A 16,151-nucleotide genomic window follows, 5' to 3' on the forward strand; every position below is an offset into this window, starting at 1 on the left:
TCTCAATATGCTTTATTTTTTTCCTTACTTTACACACACACACACACACACACACACACACACACACACACACACACACACACACACACACACACACACACGCACGCACGCACACGCACACGCACACGCACATGCACACACACACGCGCGCGCGCGCGCACACACACACACACCGTCAATATTAATAATGGTTATATATTATCGCGCATGTGGCACTACGCAATTGATCAATTGTTGTTTCGCGCCTTTTTCTTCTGATAAAACATTTTTCCGATAACCATCATCGTATATCATCCTGTTATTTGTCCATTGGTTTTTTTTCATTTTCAATTAACCATCCATTCTATCGATGTTCGACTCTCAATGCGATGACGCGACAATGGCCGATTAAAAAACTTGCAAGCATGACAATTTCATTAAAACGGAATCCGCGATCATCGCGTGAAATTCGATGACCTGATTCCGGCCTACGAAAGACGATAATTGAGTATGCATTAATTCCAAGAGGCTTAATTCACCGCAGATTTAATGCCTAAATCGATTGATCAGCATTTATCGTTCCGTTCTTTTCATTATATTAAGCGAATATCGAAAATAATTGTTTCTCTTGTACATTTTATTATTACTTTATCAGATGTCAGTGTGAATGAATATTTCATTGGATGCACGCAAAAATTTGATAAAATATGGATATGGAGAGATATAATGATTAATGATATAATGTCGGCTTTATCACATTAAATAAATCATATAACATATAGTATTTATTCTATACATTATATTAATTTAGAAATTACATTAAATAAATCATATAACGTATAGTATTTATTCTATACATTATATTAATTTAGAAATTTATAGAAAATTATATAGAATATATAATACATAATACAGAAATTATATAGAAAATTATACAGAAATTTATAAATTTAGTTATGAATAGATATAGAAAGATTAAGAAATAAAATATGAACATCTTTAAAAGATTGCTTTTAAATAGAAGCGTAGAGCTACCATAATAAATGTAAAGTCATAGTCCTTACCATTTCTTAAAATTGCTTTAGGCGAGCTAGCATGTTTTTTTTTTTTTTTATATACGTCGAACGTCGACGTTCTTTTTCGCTCAAACTTGTTGTTTCTCACTCTGGTTAAGAAATGAAAAGCAAACCAAAAATGCGATAGCGTAGGCAATTCTTAGAATACTTACTTTTTTGTTGGCACAAGAATATAACCACAACAAGTTTGTTTAACTACTTCATAGTAGTTGGAAAATACAAGATTTTATATTTGTTGATACAAAGGTTGACATAGAGAATGACAGTTAGTAACAAAGTAAAAGAAATTAAAATCAATTATTGAAATTTATATCGTATTGTTTCATAATATATATGACTTTATATGACATTATTTCACTAGGTCAAGAAAATTTCTTTTCAATAGTGGGATTTTCGAATATATAAATACTGCTGAATCTAATAGCTGATCATATTTAAGTAAGAAAGAACGTTTCATTGATGTTTTTGTCTACTTTTGCGTGGATATATTAACTTTGTATATTGGTAATTATATTTTTATTTTGACACTTTTGTCTATTTTTGCGTGAATATCTTAACTTTGTATATTGGTAATTATATTTTTATTTTGATACTTATATTTAGTGAAATTATGGATTATATTGGATTATATATAAAATTTTAAAAATTCCATTTTTTTTAATAATAAGAATATATATATATTGCATACAATTTGAGATAAAAATTTCTTTTTATATATATATATATTAAATATAGAATAGTGAGAATATAATTAAATATATTAATGATATATGTATTTTAACATTATTATATGTATATAGATATATAATGACATACTTATAAGTAATATAAATAATATCAGTTAATAGATTAGAGATATTTATATATACACTTATATAAAATTTAAGTGTACAAAAATTTATACAATAGACAACATATAAAAAACACAAAATATCCAAAATATCCATAATGTATCCATTATGATATTTGAAGAATAAAACAAATGTTTGTTTTAAATCATTCTTGAAATTCATTCTTATTTATAAGTTTCACTTTTTAATCATATTTACAAGAATTTAATTTTGTGTAAGCTTTTATATCGCAATTACCAACAATTATTGCTATGATATATAACAATTATTTATTCATATAATGATATATGATATTTGACTCTGTATGATACGCAATAATCGATGGTATATGCAAAGGAAATAAATGGATATTTTATATTTCACGAGAAATCAATGAAACTTCTTTAAAAAGGAAGTTAAGTAATCTAACCTGTTGTTACATCACGTTCGTCAGTATTCGGCAGTAGAACATACCTGTTCTTGTATCTTGGGCAATAGTCGTAATCGCGGTCACGACTTCGATTTTGTCTTCATTTTCATTTTCATTTTTATTTTCGCTTGCAAGAATCGCAGAAGAGAAGAGGAGAAAAGAGGGAAATGATACGGTAGAAAGATTCTGAAATTTCAACAATCATACAACTTCTCCAACGATTTATCGTTTCGCCGATGCTACTTTCTCGAAAGTAACCGACGTACGACCCGGAAACGCGTTGGAAAATCCGTACGAGCGCGTTTAAAAGGCTAAGCGATCGATGCGCCTCTGTGGAAACCACGTTACTTACGCGCTGCGTAAAACGAATGGATTTCGCGCGCATTTGTCTACGTTTACTTTGCACGATTCTTGTGATCTTTCGAAGAAATTTATGTTCGATTCGTAAAGAGGTTGTAATTCATAGAATAGAATCATTCATTTAACGAAAACTTTTTGAAGATATTTTTATAAATAAAATATAAATTATAAATATGTAAATGTTTATAATTTATTATATGTAAAATATGCCATACTACACCGTATCGTATTGCGTACGATATTAATAATTTTATTAATAAATTTATTTATTATAATATATAATAATATTACCTCTATTATAATAAATTTATTTATTATAATATATAATATATATATTATTATATTTATTATATATATATATATATATGAATTTATTTTATTATAATTATTATTCCAATATAAATAGAAAATGTTCTAAGATTTTTTCGACGTCGTGCAATATTTTTTTTTCCAACGAAATTATCCTATTTCTTCCGAAAATCGATTATCGACCTTTCGATTTAAAATGGCATTATATCATATTAATACTTATATTTGAATATCTCATTTTTTTAATTGTTTAAGTCTAAAAACTGATTACCACTCATCAATTAATTATACTTACTTACTTACTAATTATACTTACTTTATAATTCATCTCTGCTATTATTACACTTTCTCTTTCGTACCTCTTTTATTTCAAACTATTCTTTCTATCTAAATTTATTTTAATTATATTATTTTTAACGATCATTTCTCAAATAATATTCATTGTAAAATATTATTCATTAATTTTTCATAATAACAACGAAATTAAAAATATTATCTCAATAATTTCAAATTCATTTTATCATTTTATTTTAATAGTAGCATCGTGAGATAAAATATATATGACGCGAAAAAAATTCTTCAAATCTTTCTTTCTTTGATAATTAAGAGCGAATAAAAGCGTAAACGTTTTCGTTGTGATTCCAGACCTCAGCCAAGATGACAGCCATAGTGACAGATCTAGTGCACGGGTACAGGGATCTGATGGATAACAAATCAGGTAAGAGGATTTTTTCCTTTTGGTATATTAACCAGATTCGCGGTTTTAAAAGGGGTAAGAGAGCGTGGCTCGATTGGTTCCCCTGGGGTCTATGACATTCAAGTGGGTCAGTCTGGTGCGAACGTACTAAAAAATCAAAAACGAGCAGCCGCGACAAAACCAAGTAGGGTAACATTTTTTCCCAACCATCTCGGCATTGTGAACGATACTTGGAATGCGAATAAAGTCATATAGAACGTAACGAGGCCTCGATTCGATTTTTTTTCATATGAAATCATTCGTAAAAGATTAGTAAAATTACAGTGGATGTGTTTTTGGAGGGGGATTAACATTCTGAGAAATTAATGTTTACAGGATTGTGTATATATAAATAAGATTGTTGTAAAAATTGGACTATAAAGTGCTATAGTTTATGAATTTTGTTTATTGTGTGTAACGATTTTACAGAAAAATTCATCTACCTGGAAAATTTTGATTTTAATGAAACTTTTTATATATAAATAAAATATAATAAATTACGCATAGAATAATTTTCTTGTCTTCTCTTTCAAGGGGTGAAATCAATATTTTTCCAATTTTTGATACAATTTTATCTGAAAAAAAAAATTTTTTTTTTCCAAAGCACTAAATTCTGAATATTTTTGAAAATCATGCTCTAATCTATAGTTAAGTTATATTTAATTCATTGGCATCGAATTAGTGAAAAGATATAATTTTTTAATATTTTTTTATTATATTATTACAAGATTGCTATAGATGAATTAATGAGATTCGTACGATTAAAATGATAGAAACAAGGTTATATTTGTATTGATTTTCATATTGATTTCAAATTTATTGTAAAATGATCTGGTTGTATACTGTTATTGTACTCTGTCTTGTCTTATTCGCGCTATTTACTTCTCATGTTTCCCTTCAGTATAGTATAGTATAGTAAGCATGAGAAAATGAGTGAGAATGAGTTTATTCTTGAAAATGTGGCCAAATAAAATTCTAAACGATGGCCACATTATAAATATAATTATCTCTTTCGTTTAAATTAAATTAATAAAATAATATAATTTATTTGATATTATTCAATCAAGTAAAATTTCTAAAAAAAAAATTCAAATATTTATTGAATTTATTATTAAATTAAAAAAAAATTAAATGAAAAGAAATTTTGAAATATTTGCATTTATATGTATAAAAATTATTTATCATATTCATATGAAATGAACATATAAATTATTTTTCACTACATTTACATTCATAAATATAAAAATTGCTTCCATTTTTCATTTACATAAACAAAAATATTTCTTATTGATTATATTATTATTTTCGATCTCAATTTAAATCACAATTTTCACTTTCAACTAATTGAATTGGTGTATAAGTATTAAATGATCAATGAATATTTATTACTTATTTTTCCCCCTCATTTTACAATTTTTCTCTTTATTAAAATTTTCGCACATGTAACACATTAATTGAAAAACATTAAACCATTTGCTGGCACAATAACCTAATTCCTCTCAATGCAACGGGTATAACTATGTATACCAATACATACCGATTTCATTCGGTTGCAATCGATCAACAAACAAATTCAGAAATATGTAAACATTATAATTCCAACCAATGTAATTTTTATAGAAGAAAAAAAAAATTCAACGAAATCATAATATCCCTTTAACGAATCATTTTCGCGAGTGATGAAAGTGAAGAAATGCATCGAATAATTTGCTTTCGTAATATCTTTCGAACGGGGACACGGGTCTATATACATATCCGCGATTGGAAGAGAGGCGCGACGTGTTGTTATAGAGGTGGCGTATTTGTCGTGTATATTTTCAAAATGACCTCTCGCTTCATGAAGATACGTGTGTCAATAAAGTGTTGTAACGTCGTTTCCATCTCGTTCCCAATTTCCCTACTGATCCTCTCGAAATCCTTGAACTCCATTCAGACTTCCTGGAGTCTTGAGCCGTGGTTATTGGCCAAAGGCAAAAAAGAAACGAAGCGTCAGCTTTTCCCATACCGATTCATATGTCCTTTTTCGTCAACTTCTCGTCGATTTCTTTGATTCGTCTTGCTGTTATTATTTTTGTTCGTGAGAATTATATTTTTCTTTATATTGTTTCTTTTTTTGATGGAATAAATTGCTATTGTTAATTATTTCTTAGATATTATTCTTATGGAATTGTTTGAATCTAGAAAACGTATCTGTATTATGTTACATTCGTCATTTTGATTAGAGTAGTATTTTTCAACTTAGAGTTATGTAGAGTTATATTTAGAATGAGAAAATAAGAAGTGTCTTAAATATATTAAAACAAAAGTTCCAAGATTTGAAGAATACGAATATGTAACTCACTAGTTTATGTTTTAAATTCTAAAATAAGTAATCTTTGATATCTGAAACACTAATTTTTAACTCTTTAAGATCATAAGAAATTATTATTTGAAATTTGCGAAACATGCGTTATTTAATTATCTATTTTTAAATCAAAATAGACATAATATCGTCCAGCAATTAAAGCTATATTTATAAACCACTTTAAATTAAACAATTAATTAAAGTAATCTATATAAATTAAATTTTAATCTAGTAGAATTTGAATATGATTTTTAATTGTCAAAAGCTTAATTTTTATTTGAAAAAATATATAATTCAAAATCACACTTGAACAAAAGAAACTTACATACATTCAATCTTTTATAAAAGAATGAGTACATATAAGACAATGAATTTCTTTTACAGAAAAAATTTTCAAAATTAAAAAAAAAAGAATAATTGTCTTAAACTTCCTATTGAAATTAAATCAATTTGCTAATTTATCACATATATAAAATCAAGATTATATTGTAATAGATACATAAATAGTGCAATTGAAAGAATGCTTCGTCAAATTATTTTTCATCTTCATTGTATTCCAAAGTCAAGTCAAAAGTCATTATAAATCGGTCAAAAAGAAAAAAAAAAAAAAAAGAAAAAAAAATCTTCACTTCGTTACAACGATGATGGAAACGGAATATAATGGATCCTGAGAAAGTATACGTCAAGAGTTGAAGAGTTGAACAATCGTTTAGATGATTACGTTAACTCACTAGGGTCTCTTCGCCTTCGTGAATTGATTCGTGAGAAGGATGACGTGTGTAACCATTACAAGACTTTAAGAGCCGTTTAAGAGGGCTCAAATTGACCATTTCTCTTTTCATGCTACACGGTACGTGGGTTATCGATTTAATATCAGGCAGACCAGTAGGCCGTGCTTTCCGCTAATTCTCTCCAGTATAGACCAAGAGACGTCTTTTGCCTGATTACATCAATCCCTACTCGAATCCGTCCTTCCATCTACATTCTCGTGTTCATTCGGTTTTCCCTACGATTTCTCTCTCTCTCTCTCTCTCTCTCTGCCCTCCTCACCTATCTGTGTAATAATAACACAACACATCATACGAGAAATTTTTAAATATGATAATGTGATAATGTGTTATTGATTGAAACAAGTGAAGTATTTTATCGACGAGATATTTATCATCTCTAAAGTATAATTGTATCGAAAGTAAAGTAAGTTATCGAAACACTTGAGGTGAGAATACATCTTCTGAGATGAGATCTTAATTATTAATTAATTGGATTAATTGGAGACTTTTTATTTTTATATTTCAAATATCCGAAATGGCCAATTCTCATTTAATATTTACCGCGTTATTATAACTCAAAATAAAAAAGAAGAAAAAACCATCGATAAATCGGCGTTGATTAAAACTTCCAATAGAAAAAAAAAAGAAAAAGACGACAAGTCTTCTTCGATCGAAAATATATCCTTGCAAGAGAGTGTGTCCACCGATGTGCATTCTTGCGGATGTTCCAGTCATGTGAGTGCAAAGGTAATTCAGCGGAAGTTTCTCTCTCTCTCTCTCTTTCTCTCTCTCTCTCTCTCTCTCTCTCTCTCTCTCTCTCTCTCTCTCTCTGTCTCGTGTCTTTTCGCGAAGAGTTGAATAAAAAATGCTTGAGAAATTTATCCAAGCTGACGGTTAACACCGTCAGAAAGAAGAGTGGAGCCGATTGAATTTTCCACACGCTCGAGAATTCTCTCGTCCCGGTGGGCTCTCCCTGTGCCTCTGTATTGTAAACGAATCGGTTGGTTTATTGTCGTGTTTCGTCGACCGTGCGCGCAACGCGTCATCGTTGTGAAGAACGAATAGAACAATGTGGGTAAAATGAGAGAAGTTGCGTGCGCTTTTCGACGAGATGTATTTTCGATAACGAAGAATTTTTTTGGAAAATTTGAACTTTTTATTTTTTTTATTTTTTTTTTTTTTTTTTTTTTTTTTTTATTCTTGCGATNTTTTTTTTTTGTTTATTCTTGCGATTGAAAAATTTTAAAGAGAGTTTAATTAAAAAAAAGTAACGCGTAATAACGAGGAGAGAATTTTTATTTTATATGGATCGAAATCAGGGGGTTGACACTCGAAATATTTCGAAAATGAAAAGTTTCAAACTGCAATCGGTTCAACAAAAAAAAATTTTTACGTGTTATTCATGCTCGTATAAATTATTTTTTACTCAAGTGTCGGAGAATCAGGAAAATAATAAAAAAGTTTCGATAATAATTCGATAAACTTGTTGAGTTTCGAAATATTATTTCGAGATCCGTGCAAATTATTTCGTTTATTATTATTTACTTCGGTTTTGAAAGTTTCAAATCATGATAAAAAATAATAATAATAATAATAATAATAATAATAATAATAATAATAATAAAAAGTTCCGAAATTTTTTTCGAAACATTTCGAGATTTCAAAAGCTCGAAACTTTTTTAATTTCGTAGAGTTTCGAAGAGTATCGCACGAAAAATATATTTTTCAACGTCGATCTTGAAAAACATTATAAACATTATATACATTTATAATTATTGAGGTCGAAATATCGTGTAACAATTACGAGAAAAAGTTTTACCGTATGCTTTTCATCCATTTCGTCAATTAGTAACTATAGAATAGGAACATTTTTCTTCCTAGTTATTTTGATGGATGAATAGGGACAAGTTTTCCTTCAACTTACTATATCTATATACATTTATATTATGTATATTTGTTGAAAGTAGCTCATAGAGACGAGCAGAAACGAGCTCTGTCATGGAATAGACATCGAATTTTTCGCGTTTTAGCCTTTCAGAATGTTGTCCGTCTAATAACAAGATGGTATCTCGAGTAAAAAAAATATTATTTAATTTCGCTCGAAATTTCCTGCAATGCAAAAAGAGAAAAATAATAATAATGAAAGGAGACAAAAAAATCAATAATTTTGTAAGGTACAATAAAATATAAATTAAAACTTACTTAATAATTTCATGAATTCCGTATAAAATCTTTTAGAAATGTATGTAAAATAAATATAATAATAATAATAATAATAATAATAATTTTAAAAAATAATTTTAAAATGATACAATTCGAAAAAATTTCTTTTAAAAAACTTAAATTCGATTAGATATACGATTTTATATAAATAATATAAAAAGAATGTTATCTCTTATCTGTTCTTCTCGCTTTGATATATCTATATTGTGTTAATAAAATATACTTAAGAAAGTAAAAGTAAAATCTATCAAGTGTATCTATCGATTCCGTACATCCATATATTAAATATATAAAATAATATATTAAATATATTAAATATATATTGATCAGAAAATTTAATTTGCAAATTATATAACGCTTGATTATAATTAATTCACATCATGATATCATCCTATCTGAACTTTGATATCGAATGATAAATTCATTCATCAATTCAACTATTATAATAAGGATTATCTATAATCTATAATCAAACATTTTTCAAATCATGCATATATATGCATATACATTTCAATTTCATGCGCATATAATAACATATTGTTAATAAATTTTCATTTCCTTTCTTGAATAATGAATATCACTTTTTCCTCTTTACTTTTTCCATGTAATTATGTAAACATTTATGTACACGTGTATTGTATATACGCGTCAAATATCTTTTTTTCCAAGATATTTTTCCGATATATTTCGTGGAATAAAAATAAATTGAGAGAGAGAGAGAGAGAGAGAGAGAGAGAGAGAGAGAGAGAGAGAGAGAGAGAGAATACATAGATCCGATCCATAATTAAATATGAAGAATATTTCCTCGTTGATCTTTATTAATATTAAAATCAGGTTTGATCATTATTGAAATGAGAAGTAGAAAATGAATTAAATAAAGAAAAATGATTAATAAAACAGGAGTGCATTGTTATTTTGCATCACAAATACATAGTATTTATACAACCGTGAATTTCTTCATTTATGTAGCGATAAGCTATTTCTATTAATTTCTGGAACTGCTGGCTCGAGACATGGCTCATCATTATTTCTAATTCCGTTTCAGGTATTTAGGTGTGATTTAACTGGTATATTGAATTATCGAAATAAAAGGAACGAAAAATTTTCTTTTATATTTTTATACGATATCGCGTATAAAGGTAGCCAAAGTTGAAAAATTATTGAAATTATATACAATTAAAATGATACACTGCCTACGTATACTGTCTCATTCGCACTATTCACTTCTCACTCTTGAACACGAAAACAGGAATTCTTCAGAAAATCCATTTCTCCAGATATATATTCTTCGGGTAAATATAAGTCTCAAGTAATGATCGTGCATCCGCAATTTATAATATTCGCATTTATCGGAACGAAATTTTGAACGAGAATGTCCAATTAAATGAACTCTTAACCGAGTCTCTTATTATCTAAACTAGTTTCGAGCGTTGTTCCAATTATACGAACGAAAATAAAGTACAGTAGGCTAACAAATGCGCTAGAAAATTCGAAAATTGAGCTAGATGATGAATTTTATTAATTTGAATGTGAATTCTTAGTATTTGAAAAAAAAGTTAAAACTAATTGAGATAATCCTATTATATGAGTGTAATATGATTCTGTTTTATGGATCTATTATCCAATTATACGTTGGGTATTTATATATAAAATAAATTTTAATTTATTAATTTTAATTTATATATTGTTGTTATTATATTTGGCTAGATTATTAATTAAATAAGCTAGATTATTTCATTATTTCGTTTTTAAATAATAATTACTTTTTTTACTCTTTTAATTTTATCTTTCATTTTGACAGATAATTCTAAAATAATTTTCCAAATACTGTTCAATTTTAACACGTCTTCCGCTTCTATAGAGAAATTTTTTTCTTATTTTTTATTTATGTTGAAGTTAACATTTTTATAACAAATAATTTCATCTTTATATAATAATTCAATTTTTTATGTCAAATTATTTGTCATTTTATTTGAATCGATTGACTCGAATAAAAAATTATTTGAAAATATTAATAATAAAATATTAATATTTTTTTTTATGAATATTTTTATTGCATCAATTTTGATTAAAATTTATTATCGCCAAATATTATGAAATATTATTTGGCGATTATTAGAATACAATTATAATGCATAATTTCAAGGAAAAAGAGAATGAATTTTAAATTTACTTTTGTTGTTAACATCCATCCGTATATCGTTTGTTCAAGATTATATACACAAGATATATTACACAATTGTGTAATTTTCAAATTTAAATCTAATTTCATGACGTGTTTCGTAGAAATAAGGAAATAATATATATTTTTACTTTTCTTATTATTTTATATATTATTATAATAACACTAATTTTTAATATTAAATAAAAAATTATATATATATAAAGTTATAAAATTATAAATTTTATTTATAGTGTATATATAAAAATCACATGTATAAATAAATTTAGTTTAATTTTATTAATAATTCTTAATAATTTTTCTTATATAAAATATATATAATTATATATATATATATATATTATATAATTATATAAGTTTCACATTTAAATTTAGCGTTCAATTGTTGTATACACTTTTATTGCATTTAGAAACTTCAATGTATCCGTATATTCGAATAATTAGCTCGTTCTTCTCGTGTTCGTTATCTCACCCTTCCCTCGCTATATTGGCCATTGTTTTCCACCGTAGCCGATGTTTCGAATTACACTATTGTTACTTAAAATTTGGGTTAAACTAACATTAAAAGGGTAATATAGTCGTAAAAATTAAAACGGTACACCGAATTACAAAAGTATGATCTACATTTATCGATCGATAACAATGATAAACTCTTTTTTTTTCTATAAGGCAACAAATTATGTATTAGATGATCAAAAAAATCCCATCTTTACTTTGTCATATATTTTTCTATCATAAAAAGAAAAAAAAGGATTATTTATTTCATCGTATATACTTTTCTATTATAAATAGAAATAATCATTCATTATTAGTTATATTATGTTATAATTCGTGCAATACTGTTTTATCGACAGCGACAAATTATTTCATTTAAAATTGATTATATCGTATACTTAGAATTATACATTTTTTCTTTGCGCATGCGTATCGTATACAATTACAGTGAATTCAAAAACTTCATTTTCACGAAAAGTTATTAGTTAGGATTCGTAAATAAAAATTTCTCTCTTTAATTCCTATTCTTCTGATTGTGTAACCATCTTCCGATGTTCTTTTCATTATGTAATTCTTTATTAAACGTAGAAAATCATCTCTAAAAATAGAAAGTAAGTTGAGAGAGAGAGAGAGAGAGAGAGAGAGAGAGAGAGAGAGAGAGAGAGAGAGAGAGGGAAAATTGATTTCTATAACATTAAAAAAATCATCGAAATCGTGACGTTTTTCTAAATAATTATTACATTCTATACATAACTATTACATTCTTCTTTTAAATAAAGTTCAAACATTGGATAAACGTTGCTCGTGTTACTGTCTACACAGCGTGGCATCGACCTGCTAAAAGTTTCAATTTTCCCCGATACATACAAAAGAGTTCAATCGGGCGTTAAAGTAAAGTAGTTGGATTACTTTGTCATTGTTCTAAAAATAATCCTGGTGTTAAAGAGGTTAACGAACCGGGAACCCTATAACTTTATCGCCGTTTAATGACAGGAAAATCATCATAACGAGACTTATTGTATCGTAACGACGATGTATAAAGTTATTGAAAAATAAAGAACAGTGGGGGGGGGGGGGGGAGGAAAGAAAAAATAGAAGGAAATAAATAATAAAAATGAACAATTCTTTACTCTTTTTTCTAATTTTTATTCAACGATCGTTAAGAATCATGGATGAAGATCATTAAATATGGACTATAACGTTATTATCGACCGAGCAAAATTTAATTAGCGATAGCCACGAATCGCAGAAGTAGACGAAGATTTCGAATTTAAGTCCGGATCGCGAGTGAAATTGATACGAAATTGACCGAGAAAATATATTTTTTCGTTTCTTTGATTCGTTCTAAATTTTTGTTTAGATTTATTATAAATATTGTAAAACTTGAATAATTCGACACACTTCTCGAGAGTCAAAAAGTTTCGATTAGTTTTTATTATTTTTATGATCTGAAACTTTCGATATTCAAGCAAAGTGTAGTTTGCATAATGAAATAATTTTCATGAATCTAAACTCGAGGGGTGATACTCGAAACTTTTCGAAAGTCAAAAAGTTTCGATATATAAAAAAGTTTTTAGTAGTTTTATTACTCCATTACTTAAGCAAGGTTGTTTTTTTATATTATTTATATCGTGTTAAAAACTCAAGTTCTATAACTCAAGCATATTTGATAATCCGATTGATAGTTCTGGAATGAAAAATAAACGAAATATCTAGAATTTCAATGTCTGTTATCGAAAATGACGTACTCTCATTAAGGCCTTCAAATCACTCATATATATTCTTGTAATTTATGAAAAAAAAATAACAATAATAAACAGACATCTTATATAAGATACAATTTTATATAATTTGTATAGATAATGTACCCATTTTTGATTTTTGATGAGTACACATTTTCTGTAATTTAATTTATAGTATATTTTGCAAGAAGTTATTTAAAGTTATTAAGGTATCTATTTTTTATGTCACAACATTTGAAACGCTTGAATCTTTGTGAGCTTAATATTTCTTTAAGTAATCGTTTCTCAAGAATATTGAGAATACATTGATGACTAACTTTTGTAAAAAAAATTTTTGAATTTTTATGTTTCTTTCTAAATTCTTTCCAGTTAATCGATGAAACAATTTTTAATGTTTTCAAAAAATTTTTACAAAGTATGAAATTGAAACGTCAAAATAAAATATATCTCTACTATTAATATTTCTACTATAATATTCTTATATTTTTTTTTTATTCTTCTATTATTGAAGTATTTTTACTTCAATAGAAGAATAAAATCAAAAATGATTTAGAGAAAAAGAGAAAAGAGGAAACGTAAGGGAGAGCACAATAGAAGACAAGAAGAGCGTGAATAATAAATAATAACATATTAGAAGAAATTAATTTTTTTCATTGAAATCAAATATAAAAAAAAAATATAGTAATAGTAAATAATTTATTTCGTGAAATAAATAAATAAATCATTTAATTTCAAACGTCCATTGAGGTTATATTTAAAAAAAAAATCTCTAATGTGTTGTTATTCTGATGTTTGTTATTCTGATTTTAGATCCCAGAGTGAACCACTGGATGATGATGAGCAGTCCTCTTCCTACCATGGTGATATGCCTGTGTTATGCGTATTTCAGCAAAGTTTTAGGACCGAGGATAATGGAGAATAAAAAGCCTTACAAGCTTCGAGGAATCCTAATTAGCTATAACCTGATCCAAACGCTATTCTCCACGTGGATCTTTTACGAGGTTCGTCAGCATCTTTTTTTTTTCTCTTCATATTACACATTAGTGCCTACTTTGGCATCTACAATCGTGATCGAATCCTTATCTAGATAGGTGGATTTTTATGAATTCGATTTGAGCAAAAGAGAGGAAATGAATCGGATAAAAAAAGAAAATAAAAAAAAAATGATCACTTTTACGTTCAGTAGTTATAGTGGAATTTTGTTTATACGAAATTCTATTTATATAATATAATCCAGTTTATATTGAATCGAATATCTCGAAAAATATGAATGATACGAAAAAATATTTCAGATAAAAGAAATGCATTATGCGATATTAATAATTTTTCTTTTTCTATAGATTGACTGTTAGAAGTCATATGAAGGTTAAATTTAAATGGAAACCATATAATTTTATTGCGTCGCCTGTTATCGTTTGACCGACCAAAAAAGTTGTCTAATGTGGCTCGATGTAAACGCAGCTTAATTCGTTCTCTAGCCAACTTCACAGGACTTGCATTATGTTAGCGGAGAAATGTACGCTGATTGTTTCTCGCCGTCAAACTCGTTTGAATAATCCTATTCAGACGTACCATAGATACCGTGCAGAATAATAATTAATAATCGGTCTCGAGACAACAGTACACCTGGCTCTCGTTCGTGAAAGTTATTGCCTTGCTTACGATGAGTCGTTTCGTGGCTTGCATAAGCCAATTCCTTCTTCGAGCAGTCAATGAAATTCATCATGTCGATGAAAAGCTCATGAGTTGGCGAACCCACCCACGATTTGCATTCTTCAACTTTCCATTGCATTCACGAATGTCGATGTTGTGTCAAGAACATGTGTGAAACGAGATCGTTTATCGGATAGAATTATTCGAAGCTTTGCCTTTCTGATGGTTCTAGGAAAATTGAAAGAAATTCACCGATAAGATAGAAAATTTAATTATCGATACATTTAAAAATCGACGATGAATTGCTACAAACTTTTTAATTCATAAGTATTTGTGTTTTTCAAATTTTTATAAGTAAAACTAGTAGTAGATTTACAGAATGATTTTATACATTGCTTTCATTCTTTAAATTTAATTTTATATAATTTATTTTAAATAATGCATAATTTGATAAGTGTTCTAGATCTTTTATTCTATTTTACTTTTAGTGCAATTAAAATTTCTTTAACTTTTTCAAACTTTTGAAAAGAGGGATCCTTGAATCGGAAAATAATATTATATTGTCAATTTTTTAATAAATTTTAGTTGAAATTTGTCAAATTTATAATTATTCAATAATAATAATACTTGTCATCTTTTTAGATTGCAGAAAATTAAATTGTTATTTTCCACGGAATATTATATTAATTAAAATAAGTCAATTTAAACACAAATTGAATTATTATTAGTTAAATAAATTTATATTTTTTTACAATTATTATTCTACAAATAAATTCTATAAATCTTTATAGAAAATTTATTAAATTTAGAATAATAAATATTATTATTATAAATATATATTATGTATAAATATTATATATATATAAATATTATTTTAATAAATATATTAAAAAATATTATAGATTTATATTTATATAAATATAAATGTATAAGAAATTATAATAATATATATTTATTTTAAACAAAATGGCATTCTTGACATGGTAAACAAAATTTAGAAACATTATTACCAGTTGAAAAAC

The 16,151-nt window shown here is 26.8% G+C and overlaps 1 protein-coding gene across 2 annotated transcripts in view; it reads left to right on the forward strand.

The window, feature by feature from the left end:
• The window catches only part of LOC122711763 (elongation of very long chain fatty acids protein AAEL008004-like), a 43,982-nt gene that overhangs the window by 11,220 nt on the left and 16,611 nt on the right, over nt 1-16,151 (forward strand). The window contains exons 1-3 of one of the 2 annotated variants that reach the window (XM_043930786.1): nt 1,507-1,559; nt 3,630-3,702; nt 14,287-14,477. In XM_043930786.1, the coding sequence (XP_043786721.1) occupies nt 3,642-3,702; nt 14,287-14,477 (252 nt within the window). In that variant the 5' untranslated portion in view covers nt 1,507-1,559; nt 3,630-3,641. Of the gene's footprint in view, nt 1-1,506; nt 1,560-3,629; nt 3,703-14,286; nt 14,478-16,151 lie in introns of those variants that run through there. The other variant, XM_043930785.1, reaches the window with a different exon arrangement.

Source organism: Apis laboriosa, unplaced genomic scaffold (genome assembly GCF_014066325.1).
Source record: "Apis laboriosa isolate Shangri-la unplaced genomic scaffold, ASM1406632v1 scaffold17_cov146, whole genome shotgun sequence".
NCBI lineage: Eukaryota > Metazoa > Arthropoda > Insecta > Hymenoptera > Apidae > Apis > Apis laboriosa.